The sequence below is a fragment of the Ovis canadensis genome, chromosome 10 (assembly GCF_042477335.2).
Source record: "Ovis canadensis isolate MfBH-ARS-UI-01 breed Bighorn chromosome 10, ARS-UI_OviCan_v2, whole genome shotgun sequence".
In the NCBI taxonomy this organism is placed as follows: Eukaryota; Metazoa; Chordata; class Mammalia; order Artiodactyla; family Bovidae; genus Ovis; species Ovis canadensis.
Window position 1 is genome coordinate 84819235 of NC_091254.1, and position 25034 is coordinate 84844268.

A 25034-nucleotide genomic window follows, 5' to 3' on the forward strand; every position below is an offset into this window, starting at 1 on the left:
CTTAGGTTTAGATCTTTAATCCATTTTGAGTTTATTTTTGTGTGTGGGATACACCATTTTATAATCCCACTGTCACTGTGCAGATTTCCAGTTTCTCCACATCCTTGCCAACACTATTTTTTTTTTCTTTTTTTCTCATGGTAGACCTCCTAATATGTGTGAGCTGATGTCTCATTGTGGTTTTCACTTGCATTTCCCTCATGATTAGTGATGCTGAGCATCTTTTCCTCTTCAAGCAGAATTTTAAAGAGGGTCTTTTGTGGGCTTTCCTTGTAGCTCAGATGGTAAAAAATCTGTCTGTAATGCAGGAGAACCTGCTTCAGTCCCTAGGTCAGAAAGATCCCCTGGAGAAGGGAATGGCTACCCACTCCAGTATTTTTGCCTGGATAATTCTGTGGACAGACCATGGGGTCGCAAAGAGTCAGACGCAACTGAGTGACTAATGCTTTCACTTTGGGGGCAGGGTGTCATCATCTGGGTAAGTCCCAGTGCTAATACCCTGAGCATTTTCTGAGGGGACAAGTGTGGAATAAATCACCCAACATGTTTCAAATGTGCTTAGTGGTAAAGCTCCTAGATATACACCTTTGTTTTGGAAGGAAACTGAGAACTAGAGATGTTAAAGGTGGTGGAGCTGCTGAACTGTAGTGGAGACGTGGAGCAGAGGACAGCTGAGGCCCTGGGTGCTCAGCACCACTGCTGGGACTAGAATCCAGTCTTCTGATTCCTGGATTGGGGTTCTTTAGAGGTGCCAAGGTACCCGGATTAGCAAAATCTGAGGTTCAGTCTTATTGCTTCTTTAATGAGTCATGGATATTCATACATTCAACAAATATTTCTTGAGCATCTGTACCCATGTTGTCGTAGGAATAACAGCATAAAAGAAATATGATCCCTGTCGTTGCTGTTATTCAGTCACTCAGTTGTGTCTGACTCTTTGCGACCCCATGGACCAGCACACCAGGCTTCCTTGTCCTTTACTCTTTCCTGGAGTTTGCTCAAACTCATGTCTATTGAGTCGGTGATGTTATCTAGCCATCTCATCTTCTGCTCGCCTCTTCTTTTGCCTTCAACCTTTTCTGGCACGAGGGTCTTTTCCAATCAGTCAGCTCTTTGTATCAGCTTGGCCAAAGTATTGGAGCCTCAGCATCAGGCTTTCCAATGAATATTCAGGGTTGATTTCCTTTAGGACTGACTGGTTTGATCTCTATCCATGGGTTATTATGGTCTGGCCTTGGAAATTTCCTTACCCTGGCAAAATCAGTAAAAAGGTGTTTACTTATGGGCTGTCTCTGCATACTAACTATTATCATTTAAATAATGCATGATTGATCTGAATAGGTTTTTTGGTGGGATCATCTGTACAGTTATTGTTTTTTCCCTTTGTAATAAATAATTGCAGAGAGATAAGTTGAGATTATGTAAATATCATCTTCTGCTTCAAACTTTTAGCCAGTTTTTATTTTCCATTGATGATTTTCTTGACTTGATTTTTCCTTTTTTATTTTTTTGAATTGTTAAAAATTTTTATTGTGCTGACATAACTTTTTAGGACTTGAAGGATAAAGAAGTATAAAATATCAGTAAGCATATAAAATTTCAGCAGTCTTTTGGACCAGCACTTGATTTGCACAAGGGACTAAGCATCTATCTAGAACAGACATGTCTTGGAATACATAGTTTATAGATTGAATCAGAAAACAGGTTCCCAAGTGATTTTCCTCATATAAAGATAAAAAATACCTTGCACTTAAAAATTATTCATATAGTACATTTTCCGTTATGTACACAGGTAAAAAGTAATTGATTACTCCTTTTATATGTGTTTGCATTTGTTTGCAAGAACTTTCCTTTCTCTCCTGTTTATGTAGCAGTACTGATTCATGGATTCTTTAATTATTTACTGGGTTAAGGTTCATTGCCATTTATTTGTTTTGGTGTTCAAAGTATCTCAGATTTGTCTAGCAAGAGCCATTCAATCTTCTCTGTTCTTCCTACACATCCTTATGATTCCTTATTTTATGGCACAAGATGTCCCAGACCCATCTTGGACTTTCTCTGCCTGTTGGTCTTGGCCTGTAGATGGTGAGGCTTTTGCTGGGATTGCCTGGGGCTCTGCTCACCAGGGCTCATACTAGTTGTGAGCAGCCCCCACAGAAATTCTCCTTTTGCAGTCAGTGTTGTGGCTGGATTGGCCCTTGTGGTTCATAGGATTGTGAGACACGTCTCAGCAACAACCATCAGGGAACTTTGAAATGCCAGGTGTATCACTCACATGCTCTAGAGGGTACAAGGCACCCCTGGGGTGACACAGCGAGGTCCTGAGTAGAGAGAGCTCATGAGCAAGCTTGGCCTTGGGGTTCTGCCTTTTTGAGGTTGAGAGTGGGTGTCTAGGATTTTAAAGTTTCACTCTTTATTGGCGAATTTAAAAAATAAGGGCGGGAATTAAAGTGCAGGAAGGGAGAATCATACAGGCAATGAGATGGTCTGTTATCAGGTCAGCCAGAGCTTTCTAAAGCGGGAACTTCACGGGTGGGGTGGCCTGGCTCTTTATCTCTTTGTGTAGCTGTCACGTGTTCACTGGAGATGGATGTCTTTGACATGGATGTCTTCAAAGCTTCATGTCAGGCACTTATATTACAGTAAAAAAAAAAAAAAAGAATTATCACATGCTGACATACACTGCCCCAATTTTAGAACCAGACATTTGCCCCTTTTTTTGGGGGGGTGGGTGGGAGGCAAGAATACTGGAGTGGGTTGCCATTCCCTTCTCCAGGATATCTTCTCGACCCAGGGATTGAACCCAGATCTCCCACATTGTGAGCAGATGCTCTACCGTCTGAGCCACCAGGGAAGTCTCCTTTTAGGGAAGAAGATATTAAAAAGCCAAGGTCTGGGTGAAGGGGGCCAAAGGGCACAAACTTCTATTATAAAATGAGTCAGTTATGGGGATGTAATGTGCAGTCTGGTGATTATAGTTAATCCTACTGTTCTGAATATTTGAAAGCTGACAAGAGACCTTAACATTTCTTACAACAAGAAAAAAATTGTGATTGTGTATGTTACCCCAAACCCCAAGATCAGGGGGCTAGAATGCTACCAGTGTGCCATTGCTTCCAGGGCCTCTCAGACTACAGAGTTAGGGACTGTTGTGTATGTATGTGTGTGAGTGTGTAAACACATATCTAATTATTCCCCCGTTCCTCTTTATATTTAAAATGTAGTTTTTTGTTTTTATTTAACAAAGCCCATAAATGTAGGATTCTAATTAGGGATATATAATTTGGATGTACAATTGAGCACCTGAGCAAAGCAGAGAGAATTTGGATATATGTCACTGTCCTTTTAATTTTTAGCAGGTGGCTAAACCCCTTGTTTAAAATTGGTCACGAACAGAAATTAAAACAAGATGACATGTACTCAGTGCTTCCGGAAGATCGCTCCCAGCACCTCGGAGAAGAGCTGCAAGGGTGAGCACAGGCAGCAGGGAGTAAGGGAGGGAGAGTGAGAATTTCCACGTGGGGCTAAAGGTACCTGTTGGGGGGGCTTTGTTTCCTCTGGGTTCTTCTGAGCCTCCTCCCCTGACACTGCTCACTCACCCACTCAGGTTGACCCTGGGCTTAGCCCACTTTGGAGGCTGGGGGAGCCCGTGTTTCCTGTGCATCTGTGGACATGGAGGGAGCCCGCATCCATGGCCCTGGAGGCCGAGCTCTGTCCCTGGAGGTGGGGTCCCTGAGAATGGTGTCTGCCCTTCTGAGCTGCTCATGACCTGTGAATCCAGCAAAGCTAGGAAGGAACTTATTTCCAGAATTGGGACTTTTCTGCCTCAAAGCCTTTTATTTTAGTGCTTCAGGGTCTGCACTGCTTGTCTCTCAGGAGCCTGTGAGCAGGTAGCCAGCATCTATTGCGCAACTGCAGAGCGCCCTGTAGTGCGGCTCGTCTCCCACTTCGCCCTTCCCCCTTTCCCCTTTGGTGCACTCCGCCCCGCCCCCTTTCCCCTTTGGTGGACACGCTGCTCTTCACTGTGCTCTCTTTCTCATCACAGGCACTGGGATGAGGAAGTGAAGACAGCCCAGAAGGATGCACGGGAGCCTTCCTTAACGAAAGCGATCGTAAAGTGTTACTGGAAATCCTGTCTAGTTTTGGGAATATTTACTTTTCTTGAGGTAAAAATTTTTACATGCTGTGTGTTGCTTTTAAGTGTATGCAGATCAGTACCGAGATGGATGTGATGGTGGGGAGAGAGGACAGCGGTTTGTCACAGGATAAATCTCATCATGATGTAGCCCAGTGGTTGTGTTTATTTTTAGAATGGACAGAGCTTAAAGGAGTGAGCCTCCAGGGGATTAGTACTAAGTTGGCTGAAAGTTCTTTCAGGTTTTCCCATAACAGCTTATGGGAAAGGATGGCACTGACAAGACAAGACATTTTATACCATATTAGGACACTTTTAGTGCTTAGTACTTGATATAAATGCTGAAAGTGATCCTTGAGAAAAAGATCCTACAACCTCAAGGAATGTGAGCCTCCTGGTTTGGAGGCTCATATTTGGATCAGAGCCCAGTAACATGAAGCATTTTACAGGTGCTCAAGCAAGTAATTGTTAACTTGCCCAGGTCACATCTGATAAATGGTTTCCTAAAAAGGGGTCCTTGCTTCTTCTCTTCTTGTGGAACAGAACTCTGGGCCCTGCATCTGGGCGGGAGCTGCCAGAGCTCCAAGAGCACGCCTTTCCCTCGGCTGCGCCCTCCCCGTGGGCCAGGTCACCCAGGTCAGAAACCCCGTGTGGAGGAGCTCCAGCTTCACCATGAATTCATGCACCCTCCATGCTGGTATCTGTTCTGGCTGTGGTGATGGTTTGCTGGTTGAAGGGCGGGTCTTGGTATCCTGGCTTTGGAGGAGGGTGGAGGAGGGGATGTGCAGGAGAAAACAGGAGACAGAAAGCTGTGAGGTCAATGACCTCCATGACCCTAAAGATCCTGGGTCAAGATCCCCCAGAGGACAGTTTACTTGGGGACACAGTGCCGTCATCCCCCTGTCCTGGCTGAGCCTGCTGGAGGTCTGCTGCAGACGCCCCTGGGGGGCTCGTGCTCTCCGTGGTCCCTTAGTGCTGCCTTAGGGACACGGGTGGCCTGTGAGTATGTGGGAGCAGGAGGGATGGAAGATGCAGTTGCTCTGAAAGGGGCATTTTAGGTGGAGAAGGGGGTGTGCTGTCCTCAGTCCATCGTGTTGGGGTGAGGTGATGGGTCAGGTGGTTTACAGGTGGGTGGCATGGCTCTTATTTAAAGGCTGTGTTGTACTGAAGGGCACTGCGGGCAGTGGGCAGCTGGGCAGGTGAAGTCTGACCCACACAACTGGAGAGACAGAGAATCTGTCAGCTCCCAGGTGACTGGATGGTCCTGGGAGATAGAGCTCTCGTTGATAACAAAGGTGTGTTTGACTATTGTGCCAGAGGGTGGTGACAGGAATGTGGGGCCGAGTGCCACCTTAGAGAGGACTCTGACCACCGAGGCACTGCAGTGCCTTGTGAAGGGCGGGGTGGAGTGTTGATCTCACAGTTGTCCAGCCCCAGTAACACTTCCTGCTGGGGATCCAGGAAGGCCAGGCCTGGGGGCTGCATAAAGTGCAACTGGTAGAGCCCCGGCCCCTCTTTCAGGAGCTGGTTGTTGAGCAGTCATGGCGGAAAAGTGGGGAGTCGAGGACCTGGTAAATGGTGGGGCTTATCTCAGTAGTAGTACTACAAGTACTAGTGGCAGTAACAAGGGGTCACACTGCGAAGTACTGGTGGTGGCAGCCACAATACTATTAGTAGTGCAGCAATAGCAATTACTCGAAATAAGTTATATATCAGGAACTTCTATGAGCACTTTATGTGTAATAACATTTTTATTCCTTTGGCTAACTCAGCGAAGTTGTAGGTTTCCTGTTACCCTCATTGTAGAAGAAAGGACTCTGAACCCAAGTAATTACATAGGTTGCCTGTGGTTACAGGGAGCTTAAAGGACAAAGTGAGGTTTCATTTCAGGCACTCTGACTTATAAGCCTGATCATCTCAATGATTAAGAGCTCATCCAGGGTCAGGAAGGCTTGTCTTTAGAGCTTTGTCTTCAGGGTGTCAGACACATGCATCTTGAACTTTAATATAATAAATAGGGTGCTAAGAACTTCCTGGAGCAGGAAGACAGATTTGGGATCATAATTGTGAGTAGATTTCAAGTGACCATGTCCCCTGGGTGCCAGATTTGACTAGGATGTTGATGCCGGCAACATCATGCTGTGGTCAGATGGACTGGGAGCCTCTTAAGAAGCCAGCTTCCCCTCATTACCATCTCTGCTGCTGCTGCTGCTACGTCGCTTCAGTCGTGTCCGACGCTATGCAACCCCATAGACAGACGGCAGTCCACAAGGCTCCCCCGTCCCTGGGATTCTCCAGGCAAGAACACTGGAGTGGGTTGCCACCTCCTTCTCCAATGCATGAAAGTGAAAAGTGAAAGTCAAGTCACTCAGTCATTACCATCCCTAAGTGGTGATAATTTTAGGTATTGGAAGATCTAAACTCAGCTCTGGATTCTCTAAAACATGAACACATTTACTTTGTGACCTCCTGCCCTCTTTTAATTCCTCTGGTGCACAGATGACTCATGGGTTACCTGTGGTTCCCAGACAGTGCTGTGACCAACCACAGCACAGGCATTCCTGGCACACAGTGGGAAAAGGCAGGGTGATGCCAGTCCAGGGTGAGGCTTTTGGGGTTAGTATTTCAAAGTGTGAAACCTCTGTCCTGTGCGAATTGAGGAGTGATCATAATGTTTGGGGAAGCCAGTACCAGGCTAATGTCCAACCTGGAGCACGTGCAGGTCACCCCTAATTAGAACAGAACAGCCAGCGAGTTCCTAGCACCTTGGCCCCTGTGTGCACCCCCATGGGGACCTTGGGTGAGGAGAACAGGTCTCTGCCTGCCCGGGGCCCTCAGGGTGGAGAGGAGGGGCCTGAAGACTGTTGGACCAGAGACACAGAGACCACCTCCCCAGGTCATCAGGGCTTCTCTGTGAGAGATGAGGTCTCCACCTGCTGGTGTGTAAGTGGGGTGACCTCAGAGAACCAGAGAGGGTTCACCCAGTTCCTTCCCCTGAGAGGGGCAGAGTGACCAGGGTTTATGTCCTCTTCCCAGAAACCTTAGAAATGGCCTGGGCTTGTCTAATTACTGACCTTTGTCCAAGGCCACTTTTGCTGATTGTCTCTGCTTTAGATGGAGAATGTAGGAAGCACATATTTGTGTAAATCTTTACACTGGAGCTCAACTGATGATCAGGAAGTAAGTAGAATCCTGTGTATCCCAAAGTGGGCTTTGTGCCTGGACTCAGGGCTTTGTGCCTTGACTCACTCCCAGAGAGCTGAGTGGTCTTTGCATTTATTTCCCAACCCTTTCTTCAATGTGTCCCTCACTTCTGCTCCAACCAGGAGGCTGAGGAGTGGCTGCTTGTGGCAGAGATATGTGGGCTCAGAGCAACCACTGAGGACCACAGAGCAAGAGAGAGGAGGAGGGGGCATTGAGCCAAGCAGACAGGGACTTGCAGAACAGACCTGCCCTACTTCTTCTTGAGAGCATAGCATTAGCCATCAGATGTCAGTAATATCCACAGTGATGACATTGAGACATATATGAGGGTAATGCTTTTCAATTCATTTTTTACAAAGCTGTATTTTTATTGTCTCTTTGAAAAAAAGTTTTAAAAATTGAAGTATGATTGACTTACAATATTATATTAGTTTCAAGTGTATAGTGTAGTGACTCAGTATTTTTATACATTATTAAGTGATCACCCTGATCAGTCTAGTTATCCTTTGTTACCATATAAATTTTTCCAATGTTATTGACTGTATTCCCTATGTTGTACATTGTGTCTCTAAATCTCCCTCACCTATTTCACTCATCCTCCAATCCCCTTCAATCCATTTTCTTTAAAAAATCAAGGATATAGATGACTCCTTTTTAAATAGATTACTTTCGTAATGATGAAAAAATAAAAATCCTGCTTAGAAGTGAAACTTTTAATTACTTTCCAGAAAAGTTGGCTTTCAGAAGTGACTTTTCTCAAGAGATCTCATTCAGCCATAATGGCCTATAAACAGCAATGAGTTTTCTAAGCCCTTTGTGAAACCAGCCTCTGCCATTAAGGATAGAATGCATCTCTTCCCAGGACTCCTGTCTTTTGTGCATACTGTAGAAATCCTTGCTAATTTTTTGCTTTCTGATGTGACAAAATATTTCTAGTTTATCGTTACACAAAAAAAGCTGCTCACCCTTAAGTACAAATTTGCCCCAGCCCTGGAGTCTCCATTTCTCCAAGCAGCCATGGCTCCTTCTAGTGGGAAATGGTGTTTAGAGACTATGGTCTGGGCACTAGGGGTGCTCATTGCTGTTGAGTTGGTTACTGTTTGTCAGCTTTGTCATTGGACAAAGCTAGTATACATTTTTTGTAGTAAACAAACCTTGAGTTTATATGGGTATTTTCAATCTGAATCAGATTCAGCACAGTAGTGTTTTTACTTTATCTTTTAACTCTTAGATTGGTATCTGTTTTCTTTCATCATCTGTTCTCTTTTCTGTCATGCCTAATCCCAGTTCTCAATATCAACATAATTAATCCTTTAAAAATCTTATAGTATCAACACTAGTAACCATAATGTGACTTTTGGAAGCTTTTTTTTTTTTTTTTTTGCTGTTCATATTGTCCTTAGGCATATCACACAGGGAATGTGTTTTCAAATTATTTTTTTACAACTGCTTTTAATAATTCTTTTTTGTATAACTCAGCCTGCTGGATGGATATAACTTTTGTTTCATTTTACTCTAAAATTTTAGGAATTGCTTTTTAAAACTTTATTGTTTTATAATTATAATTCTGTATAATGTTTTGCTGGGAAAGATTGAAGACAGGAGGAGAAGGGGACAACAGAGGATGAGATGGTTGGATGGCATCACTGACTCAGTGGAGATGGGTTTGAATAGACTTTGGGAATTGGTGATGGACAGGGAGGCCTGGCGTGTGTGGTCCATGGGGTTGCAAAGAATCAGACACGACTGAGTGACTGAACTGAACTGATAATGTTTTCAAACTCTACCAACAGAAGAGGCTGTTTTTAAGGAAGACTGATATCCTTGTTGGCTCCATTCTAATTCTCCCTTCCCTTTTAGAGGTAACATTACAAATTTTGATTCATGTTTTTATTTTGTAGATTTAGTATTTTATAAACATTTACTATTTTTCTGTAGTGTCAAATGAAAGGTCTGAATTTCATCATTGGAGTCTCAAGAGTTTGGATTCGTAAGGAATTGTCCTAGAAGGATGATATGTAACATGGGACTCTGGTTAAAACCCTCTGTGGCACTTGTAAATCCTTCAGAGCAGATTCATGACCCCTCCACGTCCAGATGCCTGGATGATGCAGGAGAATAGCAGATGCTTACATGGGATTAGTTTCTGCATCCAGCATCTTCTAGGGAGGGGGAACTTCAGGCTCCGTCTCTAATCATTTGAACCTATATCAGTTTTTGGAGGCTGGGTTTCAGGCCTCAGAGTGCTCCTAACCCCTCCCAGGTGATGCTAAGCTGCAGTCAGGATGAAGACCACTGTGTCAGGAGGAGTGAAGTTATATTTAGAATCCTAATGGTTATTATTTTCCCAGATTCACTGCTTTTCCTCCTTAGCTCTGGATCTTTCTCAGCTCTACTCTTTGTCACCTATTCCCCCATTTCTGAAGATAAACTTTCTATTCATTTTTTTTATAAGCTCATTCTTTTCTGCTTATATATTTCACTCAAGCGTTTTTTTCTTTGATAGCTTGTTTCTATTTTCTGTGTTTCCTTAATTTTTCTTATGAAGTGGAGATGGTGGAGTTGGGTAAGAAACCTTTTAAGTACATGTAAAAATGTAATGGAGAAACTATACTGACTAAGGAAATTTTAGCACTTAACCCTCTGAGAAGTTCCCCTAAGAAGCAGGAAATGGGGCCCGAAAGTCAGGTACTTTCAGAAGGTTGAATACTAGGGACTGCACCGTGAAATGTCTGTCTGTCTGTCTCATACTGTGAGATTCCTGTGGAAACTTGAACGAATGTTGTCATATTGTATTGGACTCTTTTAAAAATCTTTTATGGTTTCACAGTTGTGAAGAATTCCTGTGAAGGAATAAGAACTCTAATCTCAATTGGTTTGTGGAAAGAATATTCACAGATCAAGCTTCAGTTCAGTTCAGTCGCTCAGTCATATCCGACTCTTTGTGACCCCATGAATCGCAGCACACCAGGCCTCCCTGTCCATCACCAACTCCTGGAGTTCACTCAGACTCACGTCCATCGAGTCCGTGATGCCATCCAGCCATCTCATCTTCTGTCGTCCCCTTCTCCTCCTGCCCTCAATCCCTCCCAGCATCAGAGTCTTTTCCAATGAGTCAACTCTTCACATGAGGTGGCCAAAGTACTGGAGTTTCAGCTTTAGCATCATTCCCTCCAAAGAAATCCCAGGGCTGATCTCCTTCAGGATAGACTGGTTGGATTTCCTTGCAGTCCAAGGGACTCTCAAGAGTCTTTCCAGATCAAGCTTAGACTGACGTCAAAGATGAAAGGTTTTGGGAACAATTTTTGATCTTCTCCCTGCTTATCCAGAAAGTTTTAATTTAGTTAGTTTCAAGTTTGTGAAAGTCACTCAATTGTGTCTGACTCTTTGCGACCCCCATAGACTATACAGTCCATGGAATTCTCCAGGCCAGACTAACAGAGTGGGTACCTTTCCCTTCTTCAGGGGATCTTCCCAACCCAGGGATCAAACCCAGGTCTCCCACATTGTGGGTGGATTCTTTACCAGCTGAGCCACAAGGGAAGCCCAAGAATACTGGAGTGGGTAGCCTATCCCTTCTCCAGTGGATCTTCCTGACCCAGAAGTCAAACAGGGGTCTCCTCATTGCAGGTGAATTCTTTACCAACTGAGCTATCAGGAGAGCCCCCAGTTTCAAGTTTGATAGTGAATACTTTCTCAGTTGTTTTTTACCTCACTAATTGAGGGTTAGGATTAGGAACAGACAGAAGATTAGAAGCTATAGGTCCCGGACTGGCATTACTCCTTAGTGAGGCTGTTTGCTCAACTGGCATATTAAATTCTGTCTCTCAGCAGAAAAATTGAGACATTTAGGCAGTAATGACCTGCCTTTATTTTGTAGTATTTTTTTTTTGGCTTGATTTGTTGCATTTATATTATTCTTTAAGTAGGTGACATTACTCTTACTTTTCCTGTAATTACGATATTAGGACCAAATAGAGAGCTAAGTAACAGCAGTGATTCCCAAAGAGAATCACAGTTTTAGGACACTTTGGGATGGCAGGTTTACTGCTGGGCTTCTGGTGGAGAGCCCCAGGTTTGTAGCCTGTAGCACTGGGCTTCCCTTGATCATATCTGGGCTGGGACTGCCTTGTGTAGTTTGACATTCTTGCTTCTCTGTGTAAGCCTCCAGACTTCTATCTCAGTAAACTCTATTAACAGTGTGTTTTATAATCTATGATGTGAGGGAATCTTCTTAAGCTTTTAGCACCTCTAGGGGTGAATGATGGGGCTTTCTGGAAATGCAGCAGTAAGCCTTTGTGTTCTTGAAAACTGGTCATCTTACTCTGATATGGTTATCTTACTCATAATTCTTCCACAACATTGTCTTCTCTTCTCTGGAGTAGATGAAATCTCCCGTTACCTTGTGGAAGGTAAGGCAGGTGTTACAGCCTATGAACGTGTATATGTAGAGCAATACAGGAGGGCCTCATCCATTTGAGTGCCTCATTCATTTGAGTGCCTCATCCATTTGAGAGATGGGGTCAGCTTGCTGTAAATAATTTGAGCAGGCACTAGTTGGTTGAGCAGAAAATGCTTTTTAGTTATGCTTCACATTTTGAGGTTTGGATTCTCCTTCCTTTCCTCTTGTGTGTGGGTGCCTCAACTTTGTACAGACAGTAGAGAGCTCTCAAAAGAAAACCCATCTGGGAACGTCCCTGGTGGTCCTAAGAGTCTGCCTTTCAATGCAGGGGTCACAAGTTTGATCTCTGGTCACGGAAGTAAGATATTACATGCCTCAGGGCAACTAAACTGGCAGTTCCCAACAAGAGAAGCCTGCGCACTGCAATGAAGACTCAACACAGCCAAAAAAAAAAGAGAAAAGTTTTGTGCTGGAGGTTTCTTTGTGGCTGATGCTCCACAGTTGAGTAGACCAGTTGATAGTAGAAGTTGATAGAGATCAAATCCAGACATTGATTGAGAGCAATCAATGTTATATCATGTGGGAGATAGTCAACATACTCCAAATATCCAAAAAAAAAAAAAAAAGTTGAAAGTCATTTTACCATTTTGTTTATGTTAATCACTTTGTGGTTTGGTTTCCACCTAAGTTAAGCTGGGGGCAAAAAACCCTTCTTGACCATATTTCCACGCTCAATTCTCTACTGATATGTAACTATTAATAAAATGCTCCTTTTTAAAAAACAAATTGTGATAGGCGATAAAAAGTAGATACTGTACACTGATGTGGAATGGAAAAGATCATGGGATAAGTGAAATGAACCACTACTAGCCACATCAAAGTCCAGTCTTCATCCAGAGAAGTTGATGTTATGTATATTGTGGGACTGAAAGGGAGTCCTCCATTATGAGCTTCTTCCGGAAAACCAAACAGTTAATTCCAATGAGTACTTCTCCCAATTATATCAACTTAAAGCAGCACTTGATGAAAAGTGTCTGAAATTAGTCAACAGAAAATGCATTATCTTCCATCAGGATAATGTAAGACCGCATGTTTCTTTTATGACCAGGCAGAAACTGTTACAGCCTGACCTGGAGGATCTAACTCATCTTCCATATTTACCAGATATTGCACTTTCAGATTTCCATTTATTTTGTTTTTTACAAAATTCTCTTACTGGAAGAAAATTTTAATTCTCTAGAAGACTGTAAAAGGCACCTGAAATAGATACAGAGTTTTCCTCAAAAAGATACAAAGTTTTGGGAAGATGAAATTAGGAAATTGCCTGAAAAATGGAAGAAGGTAATGGAACAGAACTTTGAAAAGGTTGTTCAACAAAGTTCTTGGTGAAAATGAAAAATGTGCCTTTTATTTTTACTTAAAAACCAAAACTTTTCAGCCAACCCAATACTAAGGCTTTATTGTCTTTGTAAGATTTTGGCTTACATTAAAACTAACACTGTTGTGTGCTTGTCTTCTTTGAGATAGTGGATCTGTGCATTTTTCTTTTAGATTAGCCATGAATGTAGCGTTTTCTCAAGATGGTTTTTTAACATTTTAACTTTAATAAAAGTAAAGCTTGTATTAAGAAACACTGACATCACTTGTATTTCTAATTAAGGTTTTTTTCTTTCAGGAAGGCACCAGAGTAGTTCAACCCATATTTTTGGGGAAAATGGTTAGTTATATTGAAAACTATGATTCCAGTGATTCTGCCGCTTTACATGAAGCCTATGGCTACGCGGCAGGGCTGAGCGCCTGCGTGCTGGTGTGGGCCGTCCTGCACCACTTGTACTTCTATCACATTCAGCGTGCGGGGATGAGGCTGAGGGTAGCCATGTGCCATATGATCTACCGCAAGGTGAGTCACTCAGTACCACGGTGTGTACCTCCCCTGGAGTATCAGAAACATTTTGGGAAAGTTGTCTGAAAACTAAAAATTTGTAACTGGGATCATTTACACCTTCCTAGAGAGGCTTGCTATTTGCATCAGGCCAATTTTGTTCTTGTCATTTAAGCAAACTTTACCAGTAAATAATGAAAAGTTTTGTGTTGAGATTGGGTCAGGACTGCCTTTGATAACTTTTATCCACAGGTTGTTGTGTAATATCCACTCAGCTTGTAATGGATTCTGATTATCAAACTGGTTTTCAATGTTTTCATACTTAAATCTCATAGCTGTATTTGTGGAACTTTTGTTGTTCATTAACCTTCTTTTACATTGAAGTTGTATTTAAAAGTAAACTTCAGTGATTGGATTTATAAAATTAAATCTGGGAGCAAAAAATGTATTTGAGAAAGGAAATGATTATATTTTTAAATGACCCAGCTAATCATATTGAATATAATTGTGTGAACTAGAAAAGCATATAAAGGGAATCCATGCCAAACATAGACTCGCTCACTATATTCTATAGTTATGATTATTTATAATGGTATTAAAGAATAGAGCTGAATGTTGGGCTGAAACTTGAAATTGTATCCTGTTTTTAGTATTTTGGTGAGAATTTGTTGCTATTCATTCAAGTTATTTAATTCAGTGTTTCTTTTTTCTTAAGTATGCAGTTTAGCACTTTTAATAAGACCTGATTTAATGTGTTCAGTGATTTTGTATTGAGAAACGCTGCAGAATTATTCCATAGTTCACCCTGGTCTTAACTAGTTTAAAAGAAATAAGGATTTTTGGTGATTTTATAAAGGAATTGCCACAGATACACCAGTGTTATGAGCTGAAGGGCTCTTTATAAACTTGATCTTGGATGTCTGTTTGCCCTGGGCTGTTTACAATTTTTTAGAAAAAAAAATTATATAACTGTATTTTATAGTTGAAATTTGCAGAGAGAGTAGATGTTAAGTGTTCTCACCATACATACAAAAGGGTAACTACATGTGATGATGGCGTATGTTTGTTTGTTTTTCTACTGTAGTGTTTCCCAATGTTTATTTACATCGAAACATCACATTGCACATATTAAATATATTTAATTTTTACTACAAAAAGAAAAAATCCTCATTGAAAGCTAAAACCAAAAAATTTAAATGAAAAGTTTTGCTTCTCTTATTATTTGCTGCTTATCTAGAGCTTCTGTTTCTTGGGAATACTTTTCTGGGCAAAATGTAGGATGTGTTTTCCCCATCTTTCCTTTAGTAAAATGTTGTTAAATCTTGGGACTGTGAACTCAGGGCCCTGGCATCTCACTGTCTGTGTTTGGCTATGGCGCATGAGTCCAGATTCTCCTTGGGTGACATACCCTCTAGTTAAGGGTCTTCATGGTCAGTCATCATCATCTTTGTTATTCTTTTGCACCTTGCTGTACCATTTAGTAGACAAAATACTCAGATTTCCCCACAAATTCAGTTCAGTTGCTCAGTCATGTCCGACTCTTTGGAACCTCTTTGGACTGCTGCACACCAGGTCTCCCTGTCGATCACCAACTCCCAGAGTTTACTCAAACTCGTGTCCTTTGAGTGGGTGATGCCACCCAACCATCTCATCCTCTGTCATCCCCTTCTTCTCCCGCCTTCAATCTTTCCCCTCATCAGGGTCTTTTCCAATGAGTCAGTTCTTCACATCAGGTAGCCAACTATTGGAGTTTCACCTTCATCATCAGCCCTTCCAATGAATATTCAGGATTGATTTCCTTTAGGATGGACTGGTTGGATCTCCTTGCAGTTCAGGGGACTCTCAAGAGTCTTCTCCAACACCATAGTTCAAAAACATCAATTCTTCGGTGCTTAGCTTTCTTTATATCAGACTCTCACATCCATACATGATTAGTGGAAAAACCATAGCTTTGACTAGATGGATCTTTGCTGACAAAATAATTACTCTGCTTTTTAATATGCTGTCTGGGGTTGTCAGACTGAACTGAACTGAACTGAGGTTTGTCATAGCTTCTCATCCAAGGAGCAAGCCTCTTTTAATTTCATGGCTGCAGTCACATCTGCAGTGATTTTGGAGCCCCCAACCCCCTCAAAAAATAGCTAGATGTTTATCTTTCCAGATCATGCTTAGCTCCCATAAGTATGCAGTAAATTTCACCAGAACTGTACTGTGAAAACCTTAACTTAGATTTGAGATGATGGTTTAGTCAAACAAAGCTCTTTCTTAGCTGCACAGGTGAGCCAGTGTCCACCTGGTTTTCTTCCTCTTCCCACTAACACTTTGGAATGCTTCTTTTGGGAAATGTGATCTGACCTTGTATGTTGCGTACGTGATTGAGAACATCTCCCTAAGTGTTCATTTACTGGCTTAATTAGCCTAAAATAATTGTTTCTTTCAAAGTCAGAAACTGTGTACATAACCTGAAATTCCAGAAACATGGGAATTTCCTTATGGATAGCCTTGCATCTAGATTCCTACTGAGATGCAGGTAACAGGTGGGCTGATTTCTTAGGGCAAAACTGGGGCTGCCGAGCAGCTCTGAAATGCCCCTATGAACGTCTGTGGTTCATGCTTAGGCTCTGCCTCCTGACCCCTGGTCCTGGGGAGAAATCAGATTGGGTCTTAGAAATGGGATGGCTGCTAAGCTCATGGTCATAGTTTGTGATTTTGAATGATTTTGGGAGATGTATCATATATAAAGATGATTTGTCATTTATTTACCTTTTGATAAAATTACTTTTATCATCTTTGGTTCATAATTTTAACAACTGTGGTAAAATATACACAACATAAGATTTACCATTTTAACTGTTTTTAAGTGAACCATTTAGTGACATTAAATACATTCACATTCTTGTGCAGCCATCACCACTCTGCATCTTCAGAATTTTTTCTTCTTCCAAAACTTAACCTCTGCACTAATTAAACACTCACTCCCCAGTCACCTCCTCTTCGTCATCACGACTCTACTACATCTTTCTATGAATTTGGCTCCTCTAGGTCCCTCATTTAAATGAAATCATACAATGTTTATTATTTTATGTCATATAGTACAATATCTTCAAGATTCATCCATGTTGGAACAGATGTCAGAATTTAAGTCCTTTTTAAAGGTGAATCATATTCCTTCACATGTATATACAATATTGTGTATATCCTTATTGGCAAAATCAGGCATAAGTTGAAGAAAGTAGGGAAAACATTGAGAAAACTAAGATCATGACATCTGGTCCCATCACTTTATGGCAAATAGATGGGGAAACAGTGAAAGACTTTATTTTTGGGGGCTCCAAAATCATTGCAAATGGTGACTGCAGCCATGAAACTAAAAGACGCTTTCCCTTGGAAGGAAAGTTTTGACCAAACTAGACAGCATATTGAAAAGCAGACACATTACTTTGCCAACAAAGGTCCATTTAGTCAAGTCTATGGTTTTTCCAGTAGTCGTGTATGGGTGTGAGAGTTTGACTATAAAGAAAGCTGAGCACAGAAGAATTGATGCTTTTGAACTGTGGTGTTGGAGAAGACTCTTGAGAGTCCCTTAGAGAGCAAGGAGATCCAACCAATCCATCCCAAAGGAGATCAGTCCTGAGTGCTCATTGGAAGGACTGATACGGAAGCTGAAACTCCAATACTTTGGCCACCTGATGTGAAGAAGTGACTCATTTTAAAAGACCCTGATGTTAAGAGAGATTTAAGGTCGAGGAGAAGGGGATGCCAGAGGATGAGATGGTTGGATGGCATCACTGACTCAATGGACATGAGTTTGAGTAAACTCTGGGAGTTGGTGTTAGACAGGGAGGCCTGGCGTGCTGCAGTCCATGGGGTTGCAAAGAGGTGGACACAACTGAGAAACTGAACTGAACTGAACTGATTCAGGTATTACCTAAATCAAATCCCTTATGATTATACAGTGGAAATTACAAATAGATTCAAGGGATTAGCTCTGATAGACAAACTGCCTGAAGAACTGTGGATGGGGGTTCTTGACATTGTATAGGTGGCCATGATAAAGATCGTTCCCAAGAAAAAGAGATGCAACAAGGCAAAATGGTTGTCTGAGGAGACCCTGAAAATAGCTGAGAAAAGAAGAGAAGCTAAAGACAAAGGAGGAAAGCAAAGATACACTCATTTGAATTCAGAGTTCCAAAGAATAGCAAGAAGAAATAGGAATGCCTTCCTCAGTGATCAATGCAAACAAATAGAGGAAAACAATAGAATGGGAAAGACTAGAGATCTCTTCAAGAAAATTACAGATACCAAGGTAACATTTCATGCAAAGATGGGCACAATAAAGGACAGAAATGGTATGGACCTGACAGAAACAAAAGATATTAGGAAGAGGTGGCACCAATACACAGAAGAAATATACTAAAAAGATCTTCATGACCCAGATAACCATGATGGTGTGATCACTGGACGAGAGCCAGACATCCTGGAATGTGAAGTCAAGTGGGCCTTAGGAAGCATCACTATGAACAAAACTAGTGGAGGTGATGGAATTCCAGGCGAACTATTTCAAATCCTAAAAGATGATGCTCTGAAAGTGCTGCACTCAATATGCCAGCAAATGTGGAAAACTCAGCAGTGGCCACAGGACTGGAAAAGGTCAGTTTTCATTCCAATCCCAAAGAAAGCAATGCCAAAGAATGTTCAAACTACCCCACAGGTGCACTCCTCTCACATGCTAGCAAAGTAATGCTCAAAATTCTACAATCCAAGCTTTAAGAGCACGTGAACTGTGAACTTCCAAATGTTCAAGGTGAGTTTAGAAAAGGCAGAGGAACCTGTGGTCAAATTGCCAAGCTCTGTTGGATCATCAAAAAAGGAAGAGTTCCAGAAATACATCTACATTTGCTTTATTGACTATGCCAAAGCTTTTGACTGTGTGGATTACCACAAACTGTGTAAAATTCTTTAGGAGATGGGAATAGCAGACCACTTGACCCTGCCTCCTCAGAAATTTGTATGCAGTAGTTAGAAGCAATAGTTAGAATCAGACATGGAACAACAGACTGGTTCCAAATCGGGAACGAAGTACATCAAGGCTGTATATTGTCACCCTGTTTATTTAACTTATAGCAAGCACATCATGAGAAATGTCGGGCTGAATGAAGCACAGGCTGGAATCAAGATTGCCGGGAGAAATATCAATAACCTCAGATACGCAGATGACACCACCCTTATGCCAGAAAGCAAAGAAGAACTAAAGAGCCTCTTAATGAAAGTGAAAGAGGAGAGTGAAAAAGCTGGTTTAATACTCAACATTTAGAAAATCCCAATCATGGCATCTGATCCCATCACTTCATAGCAAATAGATGGGGAAACAATGGAAAGAGTGAGAGATTTTATTTTTTTTTGGACTCTAACATCACTGCAGATGGTGATTGCAGCCATGAAATTAAATGATGCTTGCTCCTTGGAAGAAAAGCTATGATCAACCTAGACAGCATATGAAAAAGCAGAGACATTACTTTGCCAACAAAGGTCTGTCTAGTCAAAGCTATGATTTTTCCAGTAGTCATGTTTGGATGAGAGTTGGAATCTAAAGAAAGGTGAGTGTCAAATAATTGATGCTTTTGGACTGTGGTGTTTGAGAAGACTCCTGAGAGTCCCTTGGACTGCAAGGAGATCCAATCAGTCCATCCTAAAGGAAGTCAACCCTGAATATTCATTGGAAGGACTGATGCTGAAGTTGAAACTCCAATAGTTTGGCCGTCTGATGCAAAGAACTGACTCATTGGAAAAGACCCTGATGCTGGGGAAGATTGAAGGCAGGAGGAGAAGGGGACGACAGAGGATGAGATGGTATGATGGCATCACTGACTCGATGGACTTGAGTTTCAGTACTGACCGACTGACTGTGTATCTATTTATCTGTTAGTGGACATTTGAGTTGTTTCTACCTTTTGACTGTTGTACATAATGGTACTATGAACAGGGTGCACAAATAACCAGTGAAATTCATGCTGTAAGTTATTCTGGGTACATTCTGGGAAATGAAATTGCTATGCTGTGTACTAATTTCATGTTTGGTTTTTGAGGAAATGCCATACTCTCTTCCATTGTGGCTACATCATTTTACATTTTCTCTTGAGCATTGATTTTTCTGTTTAGCTTGAAGACTAAATAGAAAGAATTTATGAACCATGATATTTCGTTTGGATCCGTGGCTCCAGTTGATGGTCTGTTGAAACAGCTCAAGGTGGTCTGTTCAGGTTTCTCAGTTCTCTAGGGAATTTTTCAGAGCTTTTTATCAAATCAAGGGATTGTACAGCACAGTGTGTGTCTTTCTGTAAAGTCAGCAGACTGGCGTTAAGAACATAGGTTCCTCACAGGATTAGTGTTTTGAATAGTATACTGGTTAGTTTCAGAATGAGGAAACTAAGACCAGAGTGTTTAAATGGTGTCACACCTGGTATTAATGACTGACCAGATTTATAGTCCAAGTCCCCTAATCTCTTTCCTTAAGGTGGCCTCTCCACTTTCATCTTGTTGTTGTTCAGTTGCTAAGTCCTGTCCAACTCTGTGACCCCATGGACTGCAGCACACCAGCCTTCCCTGTCGTTTATTATCTCCTGGAGTTTGCACAGACTCATGTCCATTGAGTCAAGGATGCCATCCAACTATCTCATCCTCTGTTGCCCCCTCCTCTTCCTGCCCTTAATGTTTCCCAGCATTAATGATCTTCTCCAATGAGTCAGCTCTTGGCATCAGGCAGCCAAACTGTTGGAGCTTCAGTTTCAGTATCAGTCCTTACAATGAGTATTCAGGGTTGATTTTCCTTAGGTTTGAGTGGTTGGATCTCCTAGCTGTCCAGGGGACTTTCAAGAGTCTTCTCTAGAACCACATTTCAAAAGCATCAATTCTTCGGTGCTCAGCCTTCTTTATGGTCCAGCTCTCACATCAGTACATGACTACTGGAAAGAACATAGCTTTGACTATATGGACCTTTCTTGGCATAATGATGTCTCTGCTTTTTAATATGCTGTTTAGGTTTTGGCTGAAAATTACTTAGTTGGTTCGTAAGTCTAAACCTACATTCATTTATCCTTCAGGCAGGTCCAAGTTCACTGAGAAACAGGGTGGAGGGTTTTGCTTCTGTCTCCCGCTCCCCACTTTGCTGTCCTTGTGGGCAGGGCAGCCGCCGCATTGAATTGTCTAAGGATGAACATGGGTCCCCAAAGCCCTGCTTTCAGGCATCATTCTCGTCCTGACACCACACAAGACCCCATGAAAACACACTCCATTTTGCTATCTTCTCAGAATGACTTGGTATCACTGTAGGAATCCGATTCTCTGTATCTTTCTCTCATTTCAGTCACTTCACCTGAGTAGCTCCGCCATGGGGAAGACCACCACAGGCCAGATAGTCAACCTGATGTCCAACGATGTGAACAGGTTTGATCAGGTAAGCTGCCCCTGAGGGATCCTCTTCCAATTCCCATCCTTCTCCTTACTGGATTTAGCTTATCGGGATGCCAGGTGCCAGGGTTTGGTGTCAGTCAGCGTTCTGTTGAGGACATAAGACAAGGGTTCTCTTTATCCAACGCTCATTTCCTCTGTTTGCAACTTAGATGTGATAATATGTTTTGTCCTGTAGATGAGAAGTTTATTTTTCTGACATTGTCTGCAATATACTTCAGTAATAGGCAGGCAGTAGTGTTCTTGGACAGCTTGGTTAGTGTTCGTAGGGGTCCTCCATAGAAGTTTCGTAGTGGCCCTTCTTGGCCTGCAGTGTCAGTGTTGCTGCCTGAATTGTCTTCCTCCTCCTCTGGATGATGAAGGCCTGGTGGGCAGGGATTGTTCTTTCTTTGCACCCTGTTCAGTGCTGCTTCACAGAGAGCCTTTGAGGAATATGCCAAGTGGGTGATATCAAGCCATGCACAGCCTCCCGTCTGCTGTCCCATCATACCCATTTCACACTTACCTTATGAACAGATCACGTTACCAGGGTGTTGAGCTGTTGGCCAGATCTGCATAGAACAGTTCTCTTTCCTGGATGATCCTGCCTTTAAGTTTGGGAGCTTCCCTGGTAGCTCAGATGGTAAAGAGTCTACCTGCAATGCAGGAGGCCTGGGTTTGATCCCTGGGTCAGGAACATTCCCTGGAGAAGCAAATGGCACCCTGCTCCAGTTATCATGCCAGGATAATTCCATGGACAGAGGAGCCTGGTGGGCTATAATCCATGGGGTTGCAAAGAGTTGGATGACTAAGCGACTAACACTTTCACTTCTCCTTCAATTATTCATTCATCAAACATCACATAAGGCCTCTACTTAATTTGAAGGATGAATAAGCCTTAATTTCTGCCCTGGAAAGGCCACAGCCTGTCCGAAAGGTAAATGCACAAGCAGTTGTTGGAGAGTGTGGTAGGTGCCATAATACAGGCTCTTCTGGGGGAGATGGGGCTGAATTTTGGGACAGAGAGAGTTTGGGGAACCCCTGAGCTCATCTGTGTTGTGGACAAAATCAACATCTTCTGTCAGTGGTGCTGGTCAGGTTCTCCCTGGATGTCCCTGAGGCCGGCCCTGTGCTGCCCCGGAACAGCGTCATCTGGGGTGGACACTTGGATTTCTGCTTCAGCAGGTGTAAAACTCACTGAGATCATTTCTGTTTAGATTCCTGCCTGTTCCTTCAGAGTAGATTGTTCCCACACTGTGTCCTGACTGGTCTTATTGTATGCAGTCCTAAGAAGGCTTTGTCTTTCTCTTTTAAGGTAACAGTGTTCTTGCACTATCTGTGGATGGGACCACTGCAGGCTGTCGCAGTGACTGCCCTGCTCTGGATGGAAATAGGAATGTCGTGTCTTGCCGGGATGGCGGTTCTCATTATTCTTCTGCTTTTGCAAAGCTGCTTTGGGGTGTTGTTTTCATCACTTTGGTAAGAGAAACACTGGTTTAAAAAATAGCTGATATGTGCTTAGTAGCCTGCAGCATCTGCTTGTTGCTTGTGTTCACACCAATGCCTTCTCTGGTCTCTTTTTTGAGTGTGTTGTAGACCCTTCAGGCTTTGCAGGTGGAGGCTCCAGCCTTAAGCTGAAGGCTGATTTTGAAGAGGGAAAGGAGATGGTACTCACTGGCTCCTCCCACTACCATAGCTGAATAAGTGAAGGGTCCTTAAGCAGAATGTACCTATGTTGATGTTATGTAAACTTTATTAAATAGTAATAATCCTATAGGCTTAAATTTAGCTGCGTGCATTTTTGTTATTCTTATGTTAGAGCAATTTTCAGGTACCTATTTTCATGTCTTGTTTTTAAGTCAGTGTTTCCATTAACTTATAAGTGCCTCAAGGACAACGTCAATCTTAATTAACTTTGTCTTAGTAAGGCCCCACAGTCCCAGCGGAATATGTGATAGAACAGTGGCTGGTGATGAAGGACCTAATGGCGATGAGATAGACCTGAAGCAGGTCCCAGAGGGTTGGAGGTGGGTCGTTGTCCAGGCTGTCAGGTGATGGAGGTGTTGTGCTCTTTGTAGTTTTTTTTTTTTCCTTGAGATTTTTCTTTTTCTTTTTTTTTTTTTTTCATGACTTTACATGTGATATTTTTGTCTATTTGAAATTCCCTTTCCTGTCTGCTGTGGAGAGATGTTCCTTATCCTTCAAGGCCCTGTTCCAATGGTACCAGGTCTCTGAAGCTCCTGTTCTCCTTTCCCAGTGGAATTAACAGCCCTATCTTTTCTGCTCCCCAGCACTTCACTCCTATTTTATCACAGCACAGACACTGTCTTCCCATCAGATTCAGTGTCTTTTTGCCTTCCCTGCCCAACTGCGACCTCCTTGGGCAGAGAGTTTATACCTGACTTACTTTGGGTCTTCCTCAGCCAGTACTGCGAGTTCTCCAAGTTACTCCTTGAATTAGGCTGAATGGTTGACTTCTAGAAGTCTTTTTCTCCATTTGCACTTTGAGAAGGACCTGCCTGTGATGTCAGCACAGAAGAGCTGTAGGGAATCATCAATCCCCTGGTCCCTCCCTGTGCCCCCTGCTGCTGCTGCTGAGGAAAGCTGGGCTGTGGTCACTGAGGCTCATCTCACGTCTGTCCCCTCAGGAGTAAGACTGCAGCTCTCACAGATGACAGGATCAGGATCATAAGTGAAGTCATAACTGGCATCAGAACAGTAAAAATGAATGCTTGGGAAAAGTCATTTATAGACCTTATTACCAGACTGAGAAGGTAAGTTTTTGTACATATCACACCGTATTTTTGTATTTTCCCCTCTATTTTTACCGACTGAAATTAGAAGTCTTACCAAGTTTTCACATGTAGATGAGCTTAAATACTATGAAATCCACACCTAACATGTGGCAGAAGGGTTAAGTGGAAGAGGGGAGATGTCATTTTAACCTGCTGTTCCACTTACGATCTTCTTAAAGGAAAAATTATGTATGCTTCTGAAGGCAAACAGCCAATAAACACATGAAAAAATGTTCAACATCACTCTTTATTAGAGAAATGCAAATTAAAACTACAATGAAATATCACCTCACACTGGTAGGCATGGCCATCAACAAAAAGTCTACAAACAGTACCCTCCTGCACTGTGGTAGGAGTGCAAATTGGCACGGCTATTATGGAAAACAGGCTGGAGATTCCTTAGAAAACTAGGAATAAATCCGCCATGTGACCCAGCCATCCCACTACTGGGCATATGCCCTGAGAAAACCAGAATTCAAAAAGACACATGTACCTCAATGCTCATTGCAGCACTAGTTACGATAGCCAGGACATGTGCTTCCATAGAGGCCTTGGTGCCTGCCTCTGTCTGATGTCTTGGTGTCTCACTGTTTTGGGGTGTCTTATCCTCTTTCTCTACAAGTTCATGAGATCCAGGAGGAGAGGGGCTGTGTCTTTCTGTCATAAGTGGGGAGCCTGGCCCAGGACTTGTGGTTATGAATGCTTGTTGAAAGAATGTTCAAACCCAGTCCAATTTACCCACAGTGTTTAAAAGGGTGACATGAAGCCTCTCTTTAGTTGGGAGAGTGAAGTGGTGATGAAGTGTGTGTCCTGGTGTTGGGACGGAGCCCTGGGCGTGCACTGTGTAGTGTCTCCATGTGAGGACTTGAACTCATGCCTTGGATGTTGATGCTTCTTTTAAAACCTCTTTCATTGAAACATGTATAATATCATATAAGAAACAAATCACCAGTCTAGGTTCGATGCAGGGTGCAGGATGCTTGAGGCTGGTGCACTGGGATGACCTGGATGGATGGTGTGTGGGGGGAGGTGGGAGGGGGGTTTGGGATTGGGAACACGTGTACACCTGTGGCGGCTTCATGTTGATATGTGGCAAAACCAATACAATATTGTAAAGTAAAAAATAATAATAATAAAAAAATAAAATAAACCCTCTTTCCTACTCTCCTT

The 25034-nt window shown here is 42.5% G+C and overlaps 1 protein-coding gene across 1 annotated transcript in view; it reads left to right on the plus strand.

Annotated features, from left to right (window-relative positions):
• The first annotated feature begins 3365 nt into the window (after positions 1-3365).
• Positions 3366-25034, plus strand: part of LOC138446670 (ATP-binding cassette sub-family C member 4-like) — a 161567-nt gene continuing 139898 nt past the window's right edge. Inside the window, exons 1-6 of the mRNA XM_069601899.1 lie at positions 3366-3470; positions 4046-4166; positions 13417-13641; positions 20987-21076; positions 22385-22548; positions 23718-23843. Coding sequence (XP_069458000.1) covers positions 3415-3470; positions 4046-4166; positions 13417-13641; positions 20987-21076; positions 22385-22548; positions 23718-23843 — 782 coding nt within the window. The 5' untranslated portion in view covers positions 3366-3414. The remainder of the gene's footprint in view (positions 3471-4045; positions 4167-13416; positions 13642-20986; positions 21077-22384; positions 22549-23717; positions 23844-25034) is intronic.